The sequence below is a fragment of the Xenopus laevis genome, chromosome 8L (assembly GCF_017654675.1).
Source record: "Xenopus laevis strain J_2021 chromosome 8L, Xenopus_laevis_v10.1, whole genome shotgun sequence".
Classification (NCBI taxonomy): domain Eukaryota; kingdom Metazoa; phylum Chordata; class Amphibia; order Anura; family Pipidae; genus Xenopus; species Xenopus laevis.
Genome location: NC_054385.1, coordinates 107,406,862 through 107,429,694, shown reverse-complemented (window position 1 = coordinate 107,429,694; position 22,833 = coordinate 107,406,862). Strand labels below are relative to the sequence as shown.

Here is a 22,833-nt window from a genome sequence, read left to right as displayed (position 1 = left end):
CCCTGGAGATGGGCGACGGTTATTTACCCATGCTGTTTTTATTTACCTCTCATCATTGAAAACGAAAGTCTGGAAAATAGTAACATTCCTCATCTGTACCTATAGTCCCTTAATATGAAATATATTTTTATCATTTTGAAGTACCAGATGGGCTTAACCCACGTTTAAGTGGACCCTACCCAAAAACAGTTATGTTTTTTGCATAATGAAAAAGTGTGTAATGAAATATTTTCAGTGGTTTTAAAATGATTAGTTCGCAATTTTTAATTGCTTATCTTTCTATTGAGTTCTTCATCTTGGGTTTCCGTGATGTTGGGCGTGGCTATCACATAACCACGATCAGGGGAATTTCTTGTCTGATTTTGCACCGCAGAAATCCCAAACCGGATGTTATAAACTGAGTAGCCCACTGAAAAACTGTCTAATGCCTACTATAAACCAATGCTACATACTATTCTCCTTGCTAATGTCTGTTCCATAAATATGGAGGTTCAAAGATTTGTAATTTTGTCTTACTATGTACTTGTATATAGTTGTGATAACAATAGAACCAAATCTGAACGTGAACCCGACCCCCAGTGATTATAATCAACAGAGCCAGGCCAAGTAGTATTTTACTATATTATTACAGTATTCTACTATACCCAGCACCCTGACAACCTAGTCCCCTGCAAATCCCCAGTGCTTCTGCTGTCTCTACAACCCCCTCGTACGGTCACGCACTACTCCTGGCCACTGCATTATCTACCCAACTGCCCTCTTCTTAACTGTCACTCACTCATCTCTTTACTTCATCCTCAAGCTATCTGCACTCGCTCTAGGCACATGTTTACCCTTAGTTCCGGCCTTGAAAATCACTCATCCTGGACCCAGGCTGATGATCCTCTTTACTGAATATTGCCTGGTACCCTGGGCAGGTGCATTTTTCAGCAAAGAGGAGAACTGTCTGATCTGGTGAATGATAATCTCAAAATGCTGGAAAGGTACTGACTAACAATTTGAGATCATGGTTCGCCAGTTCTGTAAATGTGCGCAAGCTGCACATGTGGCAAAGCCAAACAATATTTGCATGAGGCACTTGTGCTCTAGGAAACTTTGATTATTTTATGTTTGTCAGTCTGGTGTTTTCTAAGAAGGGGTTGCCAGCATTTACATATGAAGTACAGAAGTACACAGAAGTAACAACGGTAGCTAAAGAAGGATTTTCACATAGAAACTAACTGTTTTGCATAATAAAATCAGTTAGAATGGTGGTGTGTAGATGGGATTTCGGTAATATGCCACCATGATGGGTTGAGGGTGTAACAGGCCTTCTTGACCCATAAGCCATAAAAGGGTATATTTATCAGGCAAGCAAACTTCTAGGTCAGGGATTTGATTTTCTAGTTATTTTAATCATCAATTAGCACAAGATGTGGGCGTCTTTTCAAGACCATAAGTTCAAAACAGTTAGCACCACCAAATAGCAAGACTTACCATCCTAGAGTATCCAATAGATAGTCCATGTGTAGCCACAGATAGGCTGGCATACTGCAGATTTGTTATATTTAATTTTGAAATCTGACATGGGCCTAGACATATTGTCAGTTTCCCAGCTGCCCCAGTCATGTGACTTGTGCTCTGATAAACTTCAGTCACTTTTTACTGCAAGTTGGAGTGATATCCCCCGGTACCTTTCCCCCCAGCAGCCTAACAACAGAAAAATGAGATGGTAACCAAACACAAGATAACAGCGGCCTGGTAGATCTAAGAACAGCACTCAATATTAAAATCCAGGTCCCACTTTGACACATTCAGTTACATTGAGTAGGAGAAACAACAGCCTGCCAGAAAGCAGTTTCATCCTAAAGTGCTGGCTCTTTCTGAAAGCACATGACCAGGCAAGGTGACCTGAGATGGCGTCTACACACCAATATTTCAACTAAAAAAATACACTTGCTGGTTCAGGAATTAAATTTTATATTGTAGAGTGAATTATTTGCAGTGTAAACAGAGGAAATTAGATATAAAAACTACATCTCTTTAAATATTTTGTGTAATCAACCATTTCAAATGTAATATATAATTATAATGATGTACTGCTGTGCTTCTGTGGATTAGTGGTGAAAGATTAATTGCAATATAATTAAGCAGAAATTCTCTGTGTGCTTGGCAATTTATTGCTTTCACTGGTTTCATAACTCGTGTGCCTGATCTTGCTGCGGAGTGGGAACACTTTTAGACTTTGCAACGTAAAAAGTTCAAGGTGATATCTTTACATTCTAAAGTAACATATATGTGTTTTTATTTTATAGGAAATGGAATTTCTGGAACTTACGAGCATCAGAGACACCAGATTTGGGAAATTTGCCAAATCTCCAAAGGTAAATGCTGAAAATCCAACTGGGGTAACTGAAATGCAAAGATAATATGAGGTGTTGGTCAGTTCTGTGCAAGTTGTAATATCTGTTTGCAGGCAGGGGCACAAGTGCTTACAGCCCTGCTTCTTATAGCCCATACACACTGTGATCTGTTCCTTGCATCAAACTCCGGAGCACCCAACATCCCCTGGTGCCACTGGACTCCAGAGCACCCAGCGTCCCCTGGTGTGAAGGGTGCTCCAGTGATAAGGCAAGCTGAGGAACTCAGGATAACAGGAGCAGCAAAAAAAACAATATTGTGCTCTCTGGGCTAGTGGTGTGCACCACCCTTGCCCAATGCTGCCGCTGTAAAGTAAAGAGCAGAGTGTGCGTGGGTCGGGATTTCATTGCTTTGGCCCTATCAGGGTGGCAGTAGGGGGCTTAAACGCCCCTGCTTGAAGTTGTATCACCAATGACACACAAGGAAGGGGATGCCCACATCCCATCAATTTGCTACCCCTCTTGTACGCAGAGACACAACTTAGGTGTAGCAAGATGCATGTGGTATAAGAAAATAAGCCCTATTTTCTGTTTCTTGGCCATTCAGTTAAAGGAGAAGGACAGGTTGAGCACCCCCAGTGATTGTGTTTACTTACCTGATCCCCTGGGATGGTTCTCCTGTTAGCAGAAAACTGTCCTGACCTGGGGTTCTTCTCAACGAGCACCATGAAGTGATCCTCTTTTTCTTCTGCTTCTTCTTTCTTCATTCCCTTGGGGCCATTGTATGCACAATGAAAAAAATTGTTTTGGGTTAATGCACGGCTTTTTACTCTATTGCACATGTGCAACCACCTGAAGAAAGAAGAAGTAGGACAAGGATTGTTCCATGGTGCTGGCTGGAAGAACCCCAGGCCGGGCAGTTTTCTGCTTACAGGAGCACCAGTCCAGGGTATCAAAAAAGTGATCACTGCGGGGGTGACTAACTTTCGACACTCACCAAGGATTGCAGCTTTACTTATCTCTTAAGAGTAGGGTTGCAAAATACTTGCCTTACTATATTTTTATATTTCTTCCCCATTCACATCATTGTCATCAAGTCTTATTTTTACCGACCAGGTTGTAACCCTGGGCGAGGGCAAAGTCCTAGGAAGCGTTAGGGACAACTCACCTTGCTTGGCTGCTCCTTGCAATGATACTGTCTGTGTAATTCAGGCTTCTCGCTTAGAAACAGGTTATGGAAAGATTTGCAGTGAATTGTGCAATGTAGCATTACTATGTCATTACCTGACAAAGGTGGAGGGTGCCCCCAGATCCTGGTAATTTTAATAAACAAGGTAAACTCGCCTGTGCAGTATATGTGTATCACTCTTACTTCATATTGAAACAGTGCCTAATGTCTAGGGAGTTCTCCAATACCTACAGTTTAGGAGGCACAGCTTTTTACTATTACTAAACATTGAACAATTATTGTATTTTTCACTGAAATGCAGGTGTTTGCCATGAGCTCCTCCACACTAGCACTGCATTCTCATAACTGCACACACGTACAAATTGCTTTGTTGTAGGCCAAGATTTGGATAGAACAGATGAGGAATTTTCTTTTTAAGTGCCAAGTGCCACAAAAACTGCCCTGGTTCTCTTGTGATCTATTAACTGTTAACTGTTTCATGAAAATAAAGAGAATCATAGTGACCAACCATAAACCCTATTTCTGGGACTTTTTGGAATAATGGTTGCTGTGATAACCATACAAACACACACACATTTATGTAGGGGTTGTGTACTTTCTGCCATAGCCTCATTGAATTCTAGCACTATCATCTGACTCTCACCTTGATGCTTTGCAATTTTATTATTATTTGCATAGTAAGCCATGAATCCAGTTCAAATTTGCCTAGGGGAGGCAAATCAGCTGCTCTCTGTTGTTACAGTGTCTCGGTCAGGTGAAAAGGTTTGTTGTTACTCTTGAATGCTGAGGTTCCATATTTACATGTGCTCCAGGTTGGCCCTTCTCCTGGTTTGTTTGCCACATAAACAAATGCACTAATCTAATGAATGCTTGTTTGCATATAAATCTCCAGGGATACACCGATTCACTAGCTAAGGACGGAGTACCTGACGTACAGCTGAAAAAGCAGACATCATATATATGAAAGAGCTAGAGATGTTAGGGCAATGGCACACATTGAGCAGTTTGAGCCATTTAAGCGACACTGCAGGCTGGCGACAAAATGACCGATCACCTCTCTATATTAACTCAATGGCAGCTGTCTGCACATGTGTCCGGGGACTGATGCTCAGGAACATTGACTGCCATCTATGGGGATGGGTTAAACAGACCTAAACCATGCCAAATAAATGCACCCACAACACAAGGGAGTGTACAGACTTTGTGTGAAACAAGCACTGGGGACTTTCATATAAGATTACAGACAATAGGAAATAAGAAGTGCAGAATCAATTGCTTCTCCTAGCATTTACAACAGTCGTTTTTGGACATTTTAAGTTCAAGACCCTCTTTGTGGTGCAACAGATAGTTGGACCCCCTTACCCTATTCCAAGGTTACAGATATAAAATGACATCCTACAGTATTTGTCATCTTAATTATCCTGCTTGCGATCCAAGAATATATTAGACTAAAATGTCCAAATGGAAACCAGTGGGCCAAATGTGGTATTTCTGTGCCCCCTGCCACAGTCGCGGGTTAACTAATCTTCTCATTTGCAATTGTCTTAAATGGGGAAAGGTGGGCAGCTCTAATCTAGTGCTGCAACTAAAGGTGGCCATACACGGGCAGATAAAGCTGCCGATATCGGTCATTTAGACCAATTTGACAGCTTATCTGTATGGGGGCTTCCGATGGGTCTTCCCGATCGATATCTGGCCACGATATCGATCGGGAAGGTTTGATTTCTACCCGACCGACCAGTTGGAGCCCCTTGCTGAACGTTCAAATTACCCCAGATATAGCCGTGCCGTTAGTGGCATATCAGGGAAAGATCCGCTTGTTTGGTGATGTCGCCAAACGAGCGGATCTTTGAGTCTATGGCCAGCTTAAGTGATCAGCCTAGATCTTATCCCTAGCTAACCTTCAGGATGGGCATCCAGGACAGCAAATAAGCATTCATCCCAAACCTTACATTAACTGGCCACCAGATAGGGCCCCCCATCCATTAGTTTAAGCCCCTTTCTTCAGGCCGATAATCTGGGAACTTTTGTTTTACATTATAAATAGCAGCTGAGTACAATGTCATCTGTCAGATTTATCATTATATCTAGTCAATCAGTGCTGCTCTATTATAATATCTTCTGCCTACAAACCACTCTCTGAGGATTCTGGGAACTGTAGTTCAGCCAAATCCATCCCTGCTTCTGTGTAAAATAATGAACTAGTTAGACTGTGGGTGGAACAGATTGGAACAGATGGCCAAGACGTCGATGCAGGCTTGTAGGTCATACCCTAGGGAAATTCTTTCATGTGTTGGAAAAGAAAACAATGCAATAAGGGCCCAACCCGGGGGAATTTACTAATCAGAGATAGAGAAAGAGGTGTAACCGATGTATCTTTCTGATGAAACAAGAGACTCGACTCCTGGGAGAGATCTGTATGATAACTCTTTCCATTCAGCCTTCTCACTGTGCCATTTACTGTCTGTGGGAGAGAAATAAGGAATTTGTCAGCCCCAAGACCCTGAGTCCATTCATACAGGCTTCCCGATACTGAGCAAATCCCAATTATTCCAGGTATGGGATCCGTTATCCAGAAACCCATTATCCAGAAAGCTCCTCATTACAGGAAGGCCGTCTCCCATAAACTCCATTTTATCCATAAAAATCCAAATTTTTAAAAATGATTCCCTTTTTCTCTGTAATAATAAAACAGTAGCTTGTACTCGATCCAAACTAAGAAATAATTATCCTTATAATAATTGCTGGCAAACCCAGCTTATTGGGTTTATTTAACGTTTAAAAGATTTTCTAGTAGATTTAAGGTATGAAAATCCAAATTACATTCATCCCTTATCTGGAAAACCCCAGATCCAGAGCATTCTGGATAACAGATCCCGTACCTGTATTTAATAATTGATGCAGGTCTTTATGCAATTATATGCAATGCACTTTGTCGTAGGGAGAGAACAATGACCAAAGCTTGGCCTGCTTTATGTCTACGACCCCAGGAATTGCAGTGATCATTTTATTCAGTTACGGAGCAGCTTTGCCGCTGCCGAAAATCCTCCATAAGGAGATAACAGTCGTATGCTGTTTGATGTCAGTAGGAATTTTCTGCAGGAAACAATGCAGCCTATAAACCTCCCTTTATATTTATCTCACTCCACACTTAGTAATTGTCCTGTGTACCTTCATCAGAATAGAAGAATAGAATTCTCATGGAATCAATGTTATGTAGGAATTATACTCCCACTCTGCCACCTGCAGGTAGCTTCAGGCACTTGCATATTCAGTAAATCACTTCTAGTTATTTCATTTATAGATAACGGGTTTATGTACCATTATTATTATTATTATTATTAACATGTATTTATATAGTGCCAACATATTTCATAGCACTGTTGTTTCTGAAATGAAAATACTCAGGCCCTAATTCATCAAACTGCCTTGGGGTAGGGATACTTGAGGCCTTATCTATCTAGCTGCCTTGGGGTTGAAGCTCAAAGACTTTCACAAAATAGCATGGTAAGGCAATGCCCTCATATTTCCACCCATTCACTTACAGTAATAATAATAATGGATTATATATATATATATATATATATATATATATTCCCCTACAACAGTGGTCCCCAACCTTTTTTACCTGTGAGCCACATTCAAATGTAAAAAGAGTTGGGGAGCAACACAAACATGAAAAAGTCCCTTAGGGTGCCAAATAAGGGCTGTGATTGGCTATTCTGTAGCCCCTATGTTGACAGGCAGCCAACAAGGGGCTCTACTTGGCACTATACTTAGTTTTTATGCAATTAAAACTTGCTTTCAAGCTTGGAATTCAAAAATAAGCACCTGCTTTAAGGACCCTGAGAGCAACATCCAAGGGGTTGGAGAGCAACATGTTGCTCACGAGCTACTGGTTGGGGACCACTGCCCTACAAGATGGTAGAAAGGACTCAAATAGCTCATTAAGCCCTGTGTCTAAATATGTATTAAATGTGTGTGTGTATGTTCTTATTTTTTGCTTGTCTGTAGGACAGAATTGGCAGTTGTGAGTGCAGAGCAGGAGTCACTGTATGTCCAGTCTGGTAGCAATTTGCCATATTAATGCATTGTGTACACTCGCTAATCCCATCTGCTGAAACATATTCTCATTTCCTGCTTGTTATCTCATTAGGAAATGCAAATGCATTTTATCTGCAACTAGTGTATAGGCCATTTACTCTATGTATTTGCTTATAATATAATACATATAATAGTATAAGGGACAGCACAGCTGGAATTGTTGATCCAAAAACCAATCAGTGGCCAAGGAACAAAAGCAGGGCATGTGCTATCTGTGGCACTGATATGGTGGTGACCCAGGTTGTTACTATAAGATAACTCTATAACCATCAGACATAATTAAATGTTACTAGGTCTGTGACTGGTCCATCTCATAGAATTTCTTTTCTTTCTGTTTAGAGCCAGAAACTCCGAGAGGTCTTTAACTTGGACTTTCCAGAGAACAACTTCCTTGCCAAAGCCTTGACTATTGTATCTGGACCTGACATGGTGGACCTGACCTTCCATAATTTTGTGTCCTACAAGGAAAATGTTGGCAAGGTAGATAAATCTTAATCTCAATGGGATGCGGGTCACATTGTCTGTTGCTCTGGTGCCATTCTTCCCTATTAATAACATAGAGAGCAAGTATCAGCTTTACTACTATGATTGGTAAAATTGCCAGGTTTTTAAGTATTACAGTGAACCTGTTGGGGTGTGTTTGGGCTTTATTCACAGACCTGTCTTTAGAGGGGTAAAAATTGATTAACTACCCAGGGGCCTGCACATACTGGGGTCTCGTGTATTTACTAGAAAATCACAGGCTGGTTTTGCTTCCAATAAGGATGAATTATATCTTAGTTGGGATCCAGTACAAAGTACTGTTTTATTATTACAGAGAAAAAGGAAATCGTTTTTTATAAAGTTTGTATTATTTTGATAAAATGGAGTCTATGGGTGAGTCTATGATGACGGGTTCCAATATAACAGATCCAATACCTGTACAGGTATGGGACCTATTATCCAGAATGCTCGGGACCTGGGGTTTTCCCGGATAACGGGTCTTTCTGTAATTTGGATCTTCCCACCTTAAGTCTACTAGAAAATCATGTAAACATTAAATACACCCAATAGGCTGGTTTTCCCTCCAGTATGGATTAATTATATCTTAGTTGGGATGAAGTACAAGCTTCTGTTGTAGTATACAGAGAAAAAGGAAATCATTTTTTAAAATTTGGATTATTTGATTATAATGGAGTCTATGGGAGACGGCCTTTCCGTAATTTGGAACTTTCTGGATAACGGGTTTCCGGATCCCATACCTGTACTATAAAACTTTATATCAATGTTGCCCAACTTGCAGCCCTTAAACTCCCAGCAGTCAAAGAGAGTGCCACCAGATGAAACTTCGGGCGATTTAGCGATATGTCGGTCATACCGCAAGCAATTTCAATTATATGCAATGGAGGGGCATTTTAGGGAGTTTAGTCACCCACAGTCACTTATAAAAAAAATGCAAATTTCCCTGTCGGCCACTGCCCTTAAAGGTCCATAGTTGATGGGCCACAGGTTTAACATCCTGACTCAATGTAAAAAAAATGAAGCCGCTTTATGGGATACAACTGCATCTTCTTATTTTTTTACTGGGTTTAGATTTAGACAAATCATTTGGGAGTGGACAAACTGTATCCAACCCTTAATGATTTTTCATCACTGGACAACTGAATGCTGACATTTATTTTAGGTAATGCAAATGTTACATAATGATTTTGCTCAAAATGTGAATGTGTATGCAAATTAGGATTTGCATGTATTTGGTATTTGAACAAATACTTTGTAGAGTTACTTTGTCATTATTCAGCTGAATCTAAGCATTATGGAACAAACCATTCCTCCAACATGGGAATCCATTACAGCGAGATGGTATGTTCCATGAAGTCTCATTATAACTCTGTAACTGTGGCCCTGAAAGCAAATAGTATGTGTTATTTTAAAGGGAAAAGTAGCAGGTATGCAAGTGGTTAAAAGATCTTCCACTTCAGCTTTACTGACCTGATGCACAACATCTGGACGCAAAAGTAACACAGATATAGGATCCGTTATCCAGAAAGCTCAGAAGTTAGGGAGGGTCACCTCCCACAGATTCCATTTTTAAAAAAATATTCCAAATTTTTCTTTTTCCCTGTAATAATAAAACAGTACCTTGTACTTCATCCCAACTAAGATATAATTAATCCTTATTGGAAGCAAAGCAATCCTATTGGGTTTATTTAATATTTACATGACTTACATAACTTTATAGCAAGTATCAGCTTTACCACTATGATTGGTAAAATTGCCAGGTAGTGACCCTAGTTTTTGAGATTAAGTATTACAGTGAACCTGTTGGGGTGTGTTTGGGCTTTATTCACAGACCTGTCTTTAGAGGGGTAAAAACTGATTAACTACCCAGGGGCCTGCACATACTGGGGTCTCATATATTTACTAGAAATTCACAGGCTGGTTTTGCTTCCAATAAGGATGAATTATATCTTAAAAAAACAGTACCTTGTACTTCATCCCAACTAAGATATAATTAATCCTTATTGGAAGCAAAACCAACCTATTGGGTTTATTTAATATTTACATGACTTTCTAGGAGACTAAGGGGGTTATTTACTAAACTCCAAATTCAGAAACCATGATTTTTTTAATAAAATCGGACTTTTAAAAAATCACAAATTTTTCAGAATTTATTAAACCCCGAGGATGGAAAAGTCAGAATCAGAAAATCCGGCATTATGTTTTGATGTGCGCTGGGTTTCAATACCCTTTCGGAGTTTTTGGCCAAAAATCTGAGTTTTCAGGTGAAAAATCCGAAAAAAAATTGAAAAACCGTATGAAAAATCCAAAAATATTGTGAAAATCAGTTTTTTCCCACAAAGCAAATTTTCAGGAAAATGTAATAATAAACTAGCTCAAAAAACCCGAGCGGATTTGATCAGAGTTTGTAGCAGAAAATGTTGAGATCAATTCGGATTTTGATAAATAACCCCCTTAAAGCATAAAGATCCAAATCAGGGGAAAGATCCATTATCTGGAAGACAATTCTGGATAACAGCTCCCATACCTCCCATACCCATGTGACATAAGAGCTCCCAGACTCGTATGACATTTTCGTTTTTAACATGTTTTGTCTTGCAGGCCTGGGCAGCGGATATTCTGTCAATTGTCACAAACCCTCTGGTGTCCAACGCATGCCGGTACTGCTTCTATGAGAAGATGTAAGTGTTGTTTTAAGCAGAAACTATACCAAAGACAGAGTTGGTATGGGGACCCATGGAGTTCTACTTCCTGGCACCAATGTGGTTTGAGAAGATATAATTAGTTCTCCTTTAATTAATTTTTCACTGCTTCAATTAATGTCTTGGTATCCAATTTGTTATGAATCTCATTTCTTGTTTTTGTTTGTTACAGACACGTGAAGCTGCAGCTACAACTGAATTCCGAGGGGAAGATTCCTGTGCGCAAGTAAGTTTCAGCACCACATATTGCATAATGGGGGGGTTATAGTTCTGCAACCAGAGCTAAACTCAGTGTCAGGAAAAACTAATATTGAGGACAAAGCAGCAACAAAGCATAGGTCTATCCTTGACATATTGGGCCTTGGGAAAGGTACTTCTGCTTTTGTTTGATTTAGAAATGTGAATACTCAGATGTATCTCTTTAAACCAGGGGTCACCAACCTTTTTTACCTGTGAGCCACACTCAAATGTATAATAAGTTGGTAGCCCCTATATGACAGTCTATGGGATACTCTGTTTGGCAGTACATCTGGTTTTATGCAGCTAAAACTTGCCTCCAAGCCTGGAATTCCTGCTTTGAGGCCACTGGAAGTAACATCCAAGAGGTTGGTGAGTAACACATTGTTCATGAGCCACTGGTAGGGGATCCCTGCTTTAAACCAATAACCATCAATCAATAACCATTGAACACCTTCCCTACGGTATTTTTGCTGGAAGTGAGATTTGATCACTCATGATCAAATTCAGCAGAACCTTATAATTTTATTGAGTTTTGAGGGAGTGTATTTCTTAGTATCATTCAGTGGCGGAACCAGGGCCCACACCCCCTCAGGGCCCCCCGGCAGCCCCTGCGCCACTGACAAATGCGGCCAAATGCGGCCGTACGGAGGGGGCGGGGCCCGGCTGCGCGGCAGGCACCAGGGCCCGCCCCCCTCTAGTGACGCTACTGGTATCATTTATATAGCCCAAGCTCAATAAATATGGACCAATTGCTGCCCAAGAGACAATACACGTGTTTGTCAGATGACCCACAGTCACGATTCTGGTTGGTGATTATAGTGACATTTAAAGGGAAGGATAAGGTAACTTGTGGCTAACTAACCAGGTTATTACACATATTAGCCACTTATAATTGCTGGCAAACAACCAATAACAACGTGCCTTACAGAGATAAGTATGAATCAGAAACCTGTCCTCCTGCCTGCAAATACAGCTAATAATGTTAAAAGGGTCAAAAATATGTGACCCCACAGACCATAACGACCAATAAAAGAAAGATACTACATGCGGCTAGTGATTCCCGCTATCCCCTCTAACCAAGGCCTGAATAAGACATGTATTTACCCTTTGTATCACATCCCACCTGCTTGGGACATAATCTAATTAAAAACATTCCTTTATGTTTCCTTTTTTGGTCTTGGCCAGTTTTTACCAGATGTTTCCTGCCGACAGAAAGAGAGTGGAACAAGCGTTAATCTCTTGCCACCTATCAAAGGGCAAAGTAAGTGCTATTGGTAGATCTTTCTATGCAGTAATGCAAATAACCCCCAGACATTCCAGCAATACTGTTCTAAACTTAAAAGACTTTATATATATACAGTGTATTGCCCCTAATGGGCTTAGTAATGGAAGAGTAGATGAGGTTTAAGACGTTTTACCCAAGATGCACCGATTGGGCTGACATGTTGCATCTAATGTCCAACTCGATGGGCACCAATGAAATGCTTTTCTAGCTTTTAGATTTCAAGTGCCCATTTAGTTTGCAAAATGATCATATTGTTTTGCTCAGGGATACTGTTTTTGCCAGGGATAGAACAATAGGAAATAGGGTCTGTCTGTGGGAATTGGGGATCACATGCATAGCCATACATGAAACCGGTGATCTGCTTTGTATTAGGGATACACCAAATCTAGTATTCGGTTCGGGATTCGGCCAGGATTCGGCCTTTTCCAGCAGGATTCGGCCGAATCTTTCTGACTGGCCGAACCGAATCCTAATTTGCATATGCAAATTAGGGGCGGGATGGAAATTGCAGGATTTTTTGTCACAAAACAAGGAAGTAAAAAATGTTTTCCCCTTCCCACCCCTAATTTGCATATGCAAATTAGGGTTCGGATTCGGTTCGGTATTCGGCCGAATCTCTCGCAAAGGATTCGGGGGTTCAGCCGAATCCAAAATAGTGGATTTGGTGCATCCCTACTTTGTATATTTATTCATTTTTAAAGGTTTGTGCCAGGCAGGCCAGAGAGCTGCAATAGCGCTACTTGCCGTTGGATAGTTGTATCAGGATGGCTAGCTTTTTTTTTTTCTATAAAAACAGCCGTTCTGTCAGTGTTGTCAGTCTATCTGTCATGTGTCTTGGTGGGATAAGGACAAGGGTTTGACTGTGGAATTCCCACCTTTCCTCATCCACAGCACTAGACAAACGATCATTTTTAAAATGATAGGGATAATCACCACTATCCATGAAACTCAGGCCCTCACTACCTGACCAGCATGGGTCCTCTGCAGCACTGGGTCTCCTGGTGTCTGACTATTTTTGGCCTAACTCACATTTTGAATTTTCAAAAATTGTCAATCTGTGCAGAAAACTGGATGGGTTTATATTAACCACCGTTGTTCAGCATTTTCCATGTCTTCATATAAACAACATGTTTGTGTGTATTCAGTGCCTCTATTTTGCTCTCAGAATGACGCAATCAACCCAGAGGATTTCCCTGAATCCGTCTTCAGAACGTTTCTCATGCAACTCTGCCCTCGGCCTGAAATTGATGAGATCTTTACCTCTTAGTGAGTTCATTAACAGAATATACCAACTGACACCCAAATACTGTAATTTACTTATGTATAAAATGAAAATGGTACAGCTTTTATCTGGAAAATGTCCCTTTTGTCCCCCAATGTATAGAGTTCCCAGGTACTATCTCTTTCCCTGTAGCATAGGTTTGACATGATAGAAAACTTCAGAGTAATGGCTTTATGCCATCCAGGAAATCATTGTGAAATCTGGAAGAATTGAAGTACAGGTATAGGATCCGTTATCTGGAAATCCATTATCCAGAAAGCTCAGAATTACAGTATGGCCGTCTCCCATAGACTCCATTCTATCAAAATAATCCAAATTAGGAGAAGGAAAGGTTAAAACTAAGTAAGTCTTATCAGAAAGGGCCACCTAAAAATACCAGTAAATCCTCAAAGTAATGCTGCTCTGAGTCAAAAGAAACACCATTTCTTTCCTTCTATTGTGTACACATGGGCTTCTGTATCAGACTTCCTGCCGTCATCTTAAACCTCCTTGCCCCTGGCCTGAGCATGCTCAGTTTGCTCCTCTCCCTTCTCTGCTGTAATCTGAGCCCAGAGCAGGGAGAGACTCAGGCAGGAAGTGATGTCACACCAGGCTAATACTGCAGCTGCTATCCTAAACAAACAGAGTTTCTAGAGCTTTTTACTCAGGTATGGTAAAATATTCTACAAAATAAATATAGCATTCTAGCTTTCACTATTGCAGCTAATCTATTGGCAATAAAATGCCTCCATAGCTTTCCTTCTCCTTTAAAACAGTAGCTTGTACTTGATCCAGACTAAGATATAATTAATCCTTACTGGAAGCAAAACCAGCCTATTGGGTTTTTTAATGTTTATATGATTTTCTAGTAGACTTAAAGGATACTCTCATGGGAAAACAAGATTTTTCCAAAATGAATCAGTTAATAGTGCTACTCCAGCAGAATTCTCCACTGAAATCCATTTCTCAAAAGAGCAAACAGATTTTTTTTATATTCAATTTTGAAATCTGACATGGAGCTAGACATATTGTCAATTTCCCAGCTGCCCCAGTCATGTGACTTGTGCTCTGATATACTTCAGTCATTCTTTACTGCTGTACTTCAAGTTGAAAGGATATCACCCCCCTCTCCAGCAGCCTTACAACAGAACAATGGGAAGGTAACCAGATAACAGCTCCCCAACACAAGATAACAGCTGCCTGGTAGATCTAAGAACAGCACTTAATAGTAAAAGCCAAGTCCCACTGAGACTGATTCAGTTAAATTAAGTAGGAGAAATAACAGCCTGCCAGAAAGTAGTTCCATCCGAAAGTGCTGGTGCAAGTCACATGACTGGGGCAGCTGGGAAACTGACAATATGTCTAGCCCCATGTCAGATTTCAAAATCTGTTTGCTCTTTTGAGAAATGGATTTCAGTGCAGAATTCTGCTGGAGCAGCACTATTAACTGATGTTAAAAAAAACATTTTCCCATGACAGTATCCCTTTAAGGTGTGAAGATCCAAATTATAGAAAGATCCATTATCCAGAAAACCGCAGGTCCCAAGAATTCTGGATAACAGGTCCCATACCTGTACTAGGTAATTAACATTATCGAAAATAGCAGAGGCATCAAGTGGGACAATCGTGATGCCAACCTGGAGAACATCAATACAAGAGCCCTATTTGAGTAAAAAGTTTTTCACATCTTGATATACAAAATACAGTTTTAAGTTTTTGTTTTTTTAAATGTAAACTACATATTAAGCTCCCTGTGTTTCTCCCTGGCACCCAGTCACTCCAAGGCCAAACCCTACATGACCAAGGAACATCTCACCAAATTTATCAACAACAAGCAGAGGGATTCTCGCCTAAACGAGCTGCTTTTTCCTCCTGCGAAGATAGAGCAAGTACAAGGGCTTATAGAGAAATATGAACCCAGCGTTATTAATGTACAGAGAGGTGAGTTTCTGTTCCATTGCTGACTTTTTTTTGTCTAAGATCTGAGCATGAGCAACTGAATCATTCAAGAAAACACAAATCTCCTCTTCTTCGGGGCGACTAATCTCCTGAACTGCCTCTCGCTGGCTAGAATATAACTGGCGGGATGGCACTTGGAGCGCTTCGTTTGCCTCACGAGGAAACTTCGGACGAAGAGGAGATTTGTCGCCGGGCGACTAATCTCCCCGAATCTGAGCGTGTGCCCTGACCCTAAACCTTAGTGGTCTATCCTTTCTTATTTTGTTGTGGGATATTCTGCAACAGAGATTCTGAGCTACTGTATAGTTCTTTAACTACCACTACTGGATGGTCAACACTGACATATTGTGGTACTATTGCTATAATACCCTGGTATACCTGATGTCCTTCACCTTTTCCACCTACAACTGCTGCCCTATGGATACCAGCTATGTGGGACCCAGGTAGACGACCCAATGTTTACCCCCCAAAGACAAGTCTAGACTGTACATAAGTACAGTATGTTGGTATGCCTGTTGATGCCTAAAGTCATGTGTTGACAATGAAATTCAAAGTGTCCAGTCTATTGTAAAGACTATAATTTAAGGGCAATGGCATATTGGACGATTAGTCGCCTCAATTCGTAAAAACCCTGATGCACCAACTAATTGCCAAAGATCCTCTCCTATACACAAACATACAAGTCATCACTGTAGCCCCAATTCTCCACTGGACCTTTTTCTGAATATAGTGGCTGGTAAGTGGCCAGTACAAATTGCCATTACTAATGCCATCGCAATTAGTCGGAACAATCTGTTGTTTTTTTTAAAAAAAAAAAAAAACAGCAACTAATCGTCCTGTGGGTCATTGCATTCATTTTACAAGCAAAGGGCCTCTATTTTGTTTCCTAAGGAAAAATCATGTGCATATATAGGATTGGGCCATTTATAGAACCTTGAAGGACATCAAGGGCTGATGAGAATATGGCAATATGGGATGAATATGGAAGTAAAAAAAACAAGATATTGCCATGAGATTTTTCAAAGAGAACAGTAAAATGACAAATTGATTTTGCTAGTCAAATATTTGGGATTCTGTTGAGGACATGGACACTTCTTCAGAAGCCTCTTCCAAATTCCTACAATGCTAAATTCATTGAATGGGTTAGTAAGGCACAAGGACTGAAGAAAGAAGTAGTGTGGAGCAGACAAACTGGATATATACCAACATATGGATACTCTGGTGCTCTCTAGAATATAAATATAATATATAAGAACTGCAGAGGTCACAGTCAGAGGGTGTATATGAGGCCTATGTCACTAAGTCAGACTCGGTTTCCCTACCATTCATGGACTGCTGCAATGGAGATGGAGGCTTTGAGAATCAGATCTCTATACAGAAAGGAAGAAAGGTGGTGAGCAATGCAGGAGGGGGATGTATCTGTTGGCTACTGAGCCACTATGACACTCAGGAACTATTCACAAAGAGTAAATGAAGAGGGTAGCAGAAGAACTACAGTATATGATGATATGTATATTTTTCTCACAGGCAAATCTTTCTGTCATGCTGGTTTTCCTCCAGTTTTTACTTAAAGTAGATAAAAAAATACTGATTTTGGTTAACTTGCTGAATTTAATGACTGTAGGGTAGCAAGGGAGACATGATACTGAACTGGTATCTCTACTGATTTTGTATGTGATTCGATTTTATGGGGGGTGGAGAAGTTTAGCCGAGCTATACAGATATTTCTTATTTTTATTTACTGCCAGTGCTATTTGTTAGGCTTCCCAGTAGAGAGCAGTAGAACCATTTCACATAGTCTGCCTCGATGCCGTGAGCTAAACTTTACCAGCAGTGCTGAGGAGGAAAGCACAACACAACAATAAACCAAAAAAGCCAAAAAAGTACTGTAATTACAATACACAGGTGCAATGATGATATATAGGTTTGTGTCAATCCTTGAATATAATGTATAACAGAATGGGAGATTTCAATAAAGGACAAATTACCCTGGGAGGGTTAATATATAAATATGTAGGGCTACTGTCTTTATTTAAGTCTAATTAATCCTGCTAAAACCTGGTTTATATCTTAATGTAATAGGTGGACTGGTGTAATTTAATGTAAAGGTAGTTTTCCAAAGTAAGACTTCAAGATAGCCACCCTCTTATTCATGATAATTACACTGCTTGAACTCAAGATGATGGGGATTATTTATTAACATAGGCTAAATGTATTTATTTAAAATTATTTATTAACATAGTTCTCTCATACAGACCATTTCAAGCCAGGTCATTTGTATTATTGGGGAAAACATGAGGCAGGGGACAAGTTGAAGGGCTCCCTTGAGGAAAAGTGAACAGCCTTGAATGGGGGTGGCATTCCTCCCAACTGTCACGAAAGTCCCGATTTCTCTGCACTGAACAGCCAAAAAAGATACAATGTTTCTAACAGAGAGCCCAGAATATATAGTTAAGATAACACTTGTAACAGTTTTGTCCTTTGGGAGAAGTTAGTAATGTGTTCAAACTTTCATAACCTGGCAAATTTTGTAAAATGGGCATGGTAATTAGGGGGTGTGGCTGCAAAAGTGTGTGGTCAAAAAATGTTACCACGCTGCGTGGGGCAAATTTCTTTGACCCTCTTTCCATTTCCAGAATGTTGGGAGGTATGGGGATGGGACTGTAGATAGTCTACTGTTGTTGGGTAAGGAGGGGGGGTAGGCTTTCCGATCCCTTGACTGTGCTTCAGACTCCCTCCTGCCCCATAATGCATCAGTTTTGAATGGGATTAAATGAGCGTGCTGGCACCGGGCATAACACCAGGTAATTGAATAAACCACCTGCCCTGTGGTTGCTAGTATTCCTGCTAAACTAATATGATCAACCAAAGATGAGTTAAAGGAAGCCTTGTCTGAAATACAATTTATCAGATTTTACATATTTTGTTGTCACCACGATATATTGACCTTTTCTCTCCTCTAGGACAGCTGTCTCCAGAAGGAATGGTCTGGTTCCTCTGTGGGTCTGAGAACAGCATTACGTCTCTAGATAAAATTCCCATCTACCAAAACATGAGGCAGCCCGTCTCTCACTACTTCATCAACTCCTCGCACAACACGTACCTCACAGGTATTTGCTTATTTCAATCCAACATCTTTGCTCCCTTTTTCTATAATAATATAATACCCTTCCTTTTCATAACTATTACATAGTAAAACAGGTTGATGTGCTTTTCTTTCTAGATCATGAGTTTCTTTAATAAAATAAAAAAAAAACACTTCCCGGTTTGCCTTTATTATATCCATCCTCCAGACTGGACAGGTTCATTTTCTATCGCTTGACATCACCGTTGCATCTTGCATTTATCGGTCGTATTCCTTTGTTGCATTTCACTGTCGAGTTTCAGGGGTGCATGCGTCTCAAATTGCTTGTTTTGCAGAATTACGAGATGAAATCATTTCCCTTTAGTCAATGAGAAGGAAGGTGCGAAGCCTGGAGGATAGGGTTGGCAGCACTTTTATGGAGCTTTCAAGTGTTGGTCATTGAGATAGGATGTGGATTCTTAGAGGAACATTTATTGTGATCCCAGCAGTACAGTAACAGTTTTGGGCTGGAGGGTAATGAAATAAATGGCTTTTAATCAACAGACTAGTAAATGCTTCCTGCTGATTGGTTGCTGGACCTGGAGCTATGAGCTTGTAGCCATTTTTGTGCTTTCTATCACTTAATTTCCCTCCTCCTCTGTTTTTAATATGCTATTATTTTAATTACACTAATAACAGAACAAAGATATATTTCTAATGCCCATCACTACAACATTAACAGTTAGTTATTTTCATTAACCTCCCAGCTGGTCAGTTTTCTGGAGTTTCGTCACCGGAAATGTACAGACAGACGCTGCTTTCTGGCTGCCGTTGTGTTGAGCTTGACTGCTGGAAGGGGAAACCACCAGACGAAGAGCCAATCATTACCCATGGCTTCACAATGACCACTGAGATCCTTTTTAAGGTAGGAGACTGGTGGGAGACACAGTTATGGATCTGTAACTAATGATCTAGAACAGGGATTCTCAACTTTAGGCCACAATACAGGCCAGATATAAGATATTTCCTAATTGAAAGGTAGATCTAAAGTAAACCCTTCAAATGAATTGATATAATCGTACTTAATTTAGTGTTATATCATTTTAGACTGATACTACCAGGCTTTTGGTTCAATTGAGCAACCACAGAATTACTTAACTCTACAAGAAGTGCATGTTCAAAGCCATGTTATTCCTGTAGAAGGGGAAACTGGTTCATCGTGGAGGTTCTCTGATTGTTCATACGGAATCATACCAATAATCTGGGTCCTTCCCTGACATTGGTCTTTATAAAGTGAATAAGGCACAGAGAGGCTCCAGTATAGCAAGCCATGTGTCCTTGTAAATCATATTAAATGTGCTACTTCCAGGAATAATGAAAGGTTCTGTGCATACAGTTAGCCAACATTAGATTTTCAGTCACACTTTACAATTTACTTACCAATAGGATGTCATTGAAGCCATTGCAGAATCTGCTTTCAAAACGTCTCCGTATCCATTGATTCTGTCTTTTGAGAACCATGTGGATTCGTAAGTAGCTGTATCTTTGTCATATCTAATATGAAGTACTAGCGGAGACACTGAACATGAGGAGGGAGTTTTCTGCTGCATAGACAGAACCTGTGCCGGGGGGTCATTCCAAACAGAATTAGTAATGACTTACTACACCAGCGCTACTTTACGATGTTTATTTAGCATTTTGCAGTGCTCACTTATTACAATCAAGCCCCATGTTGAGAAAGTAGTGACATTCAAATAAATGGTACACATGCAGACACAGACACCATTTAGGAGATGGGACTTGTAACTTAAGGTCACCATTAATGAGATACCTGCTAATGGTCCAGATCTCCTCCAGGCGATGCCCCCTCATGGAGTAAACCTGGCTTGAGTCCATTTCCAAACAAGTTTACCTTCACATTAGATAAGGTGTAGCCTGATAGAGCTACCTAGAGCTACTTGGTTGAAGCCAAGTGCTGCACTTGATAAGCTATCATTACAGTCTTACATCCCTGGGGTGTACTATTTGAAGAGCTGTAAGTGTCACTGTATCTAAAACCTCATTAACTTGGACCCTGCTGCCCAACTTCACTAAAGGATTTGCTCAAAGTCCAAAGAGTCCAAAGAAGAAGAGCCATGTACTCACTCCTATAAACTATAGACATTGTCATAACACCCTTGGGCCAATAAGGTATACTTTCCTCCAAAAGGTCAAAGGTAACCAGACTAAATAGTAGTGGAGAATGGCATAGATGGAGCATATATTCCCATTATAAATGAATGAACGAATCCTTGAACGCCATCAGGCTACCATAAAATGAGACTCCCTATTTAGCCTTTCTTATAGAAAGTCCTTTATAGTGACTTGCCTATTACCACCTCTTTGCCTGCTTCCATGCACATGTCCATTTAGCTGTACTAAATCCGACCATACAGGATTTTAATGTATTTTCCCTTTTGTGCATGTGTGTTCTTTGCTCATGTGTTTAGCCCAAAGCAACAAGCAAAAATGGCAGAATATTGCCGATCCATTTTTGGAGATATGCTGCTGACAGAACCTCTGGAGAAGTATCCGGTAAGTTGTACATGGTGCAAGGTGCATGTGATTCCAGAATGTTTCCCTTATCTATATGTTGTTAAATGTACAAACCTAACTAAGTCCTTCAGGAGCCCCAAGCTCAGGGGAAAGTGAGCAGCTATTGTTACTACCTGGACCCCCTGACTGCATTCAGCTGCTGGTGGGGTGTTAGAAGTTGCAGGTTAGGAGCAATTGGTAGGCAAAAAGTTGGACATCTGTTGTGGATATAGTAGAAGTGATTTACATTTATTTTACTGTTCACAGTGTATTTTGTACTGGGGTTCCTGGAAAATAAATTTCTGCCCTAACCTAAAACCGGACCTGGGATTAAGTTGACCAGGGTCAATTTAGGGAGTAGGGTTGTGCTTGAGTTAGAGAATGCAGATTTATATATGTTGGTCCAGCATAATCAAGCGGCTGTACTGTCATATATGCTGGCATTTATATCAGCATATGCGTTGTGGGAATAATATCTGCATGTTTTTTTAAAATATTGTCAGTATCTCTTTAAATGTGTTTAGGAGCATTACATGTAGCTTGGGCAGAACGTCAGGAATCCAATTAAAAACAAATCAGTACAAATTAAGCATTAGCTTGATATACTTTTGCTGTTCCTCTGGACCAAGGGGATGAGTTGATAACACTGGATACACTTGAAGCACTTGGGTTAATGGACTGGCTTTTGCGGTTTGAATGATCCCTTCACGGCAATGCTTCAGAAAGCGGAAATGTCTGTGCTGGATAAGGAACAGATCTGAATTTGATCCTATAACTGTTTTTCCCCACAGTTAAAACCAGGAAGCCCATTGCCAAGTCCTCAGGAGCTGCTGGGAAAGATCCTGATAAAGAATAAAAAGAATCAGTCCTTTGCAAACACCGACAAAAAAGCAAACGTTTGCGATTCCTTCTCTACAGAGCGGACTAATTCCCTTTCCAGTGAAAATTCCGGTACATAAATAGAAAATAAATTATTCCCATATACTGGGGTAAACAGACAGCCAACTCAGTAAAGATCTGTTTGGATAAAGCAATGCGGTAAAATGTGTTCCACATCTCCCCTGTCCCAAATGACAATGTTCTCACACCTAGGGGCACATTCACTAAGCTCGGGTGAATGAATAAAGGGAAAAAAACTCGAATTTCGAGGAGTTTTTTGTGCTCCTCGACTATCGAATTGGCGTAAATCGCCTGAGTAGAATGATTCGAATAGATCGAGCGAAAAAACACTGCGACTATTCGCCTATTCGATAGCCGAAGTACTGTCTCTTTTAAAAATAATTTGACTGCCTACTTAGCCAGATTAAACCTACCGAATTGCTTTAAAAGCCTATGGGAAAGTCCCATAGGCTTTTTTTCTACGTTTTTGATCGAATAAAAAGGCATTCGATCGATCATTCAATCAAATGAAAATCCTTCGATCGAATATTCGAATATAAGCCCATTCGACTATTCGCCAGCGCGTAAATTCGCCTGAATTCCCTAACGATTCTATTCCCTAGTCGAATTTCGAGGGATTTAACCCCTCGAAATTCGACCCTTGATACATCTGCCCCCTGGAGTCTCCTGTCTGTGTGCTTATACATATCTCATATATGGTTCATTTCTAGGATTG

At 40.4% G+C, this 22,833-nt stretch overlaps 1 protein-coding gene across 1 annotated transcript in view; it reads left to right on the top strand.

Moving 5' to 3' along the window:
- Positions 1 to 22,833, top strand: part of plcb2.L (phospholipase C beta 2 L homeolog) — a 53,024-nt gene that overhangs the window by 14,319 nt on the left and 15,872 nt on the right. The window contains exons 3-14 of the mRNA XM_018231228.2: positions 2,295 to 2,363; positions 7,972 to 8,112; positions 10,735 to 10,814; positions 11,008 to 11,061; positions 12,261 to 12,336; positions 13,526 to 13,626; positions 15,396 to 15,562; positions 18,544 to 18,690; positions 19,412 to 19,569; positions 20,091 to 20,173; positions 21,134 to 21,218; positions 22,010 to 22,169. Coding sequence (XP_018086717.1) covers positions 2,295 to 2,363; positions 7,972 to 8,112; positions 10,735 to 10,814; positions 11,008 to 11,061; positions 12,261 to 12,336; positions 13,526 to 13,626; positions 15,396 to 15,562; positions 18,544 to 18,690; positions 19,412 to 19,569; positions 20,091 to 20,173; positions 21,134 to 21,218; positions 22,010 to 22,169 — 1,321 coding nt within the window. The remainder of the gene's footprint in view (positions 1 to 2,294; positions 2,364 to 7,971; positions 8,113 to 10,734; positions 10,815 to 11,007; positions 11,062 to 12,260; positions 12,337 to 13,525; positions 13,627 to 15,395; positions 15,563 to 18,543; positions 18,691 to 19,411; positions 19,570 to 20,090; positions 20,174 to 21,133; positions 21,219 to 22,009; positions 22,170 to 22,833) is intronic.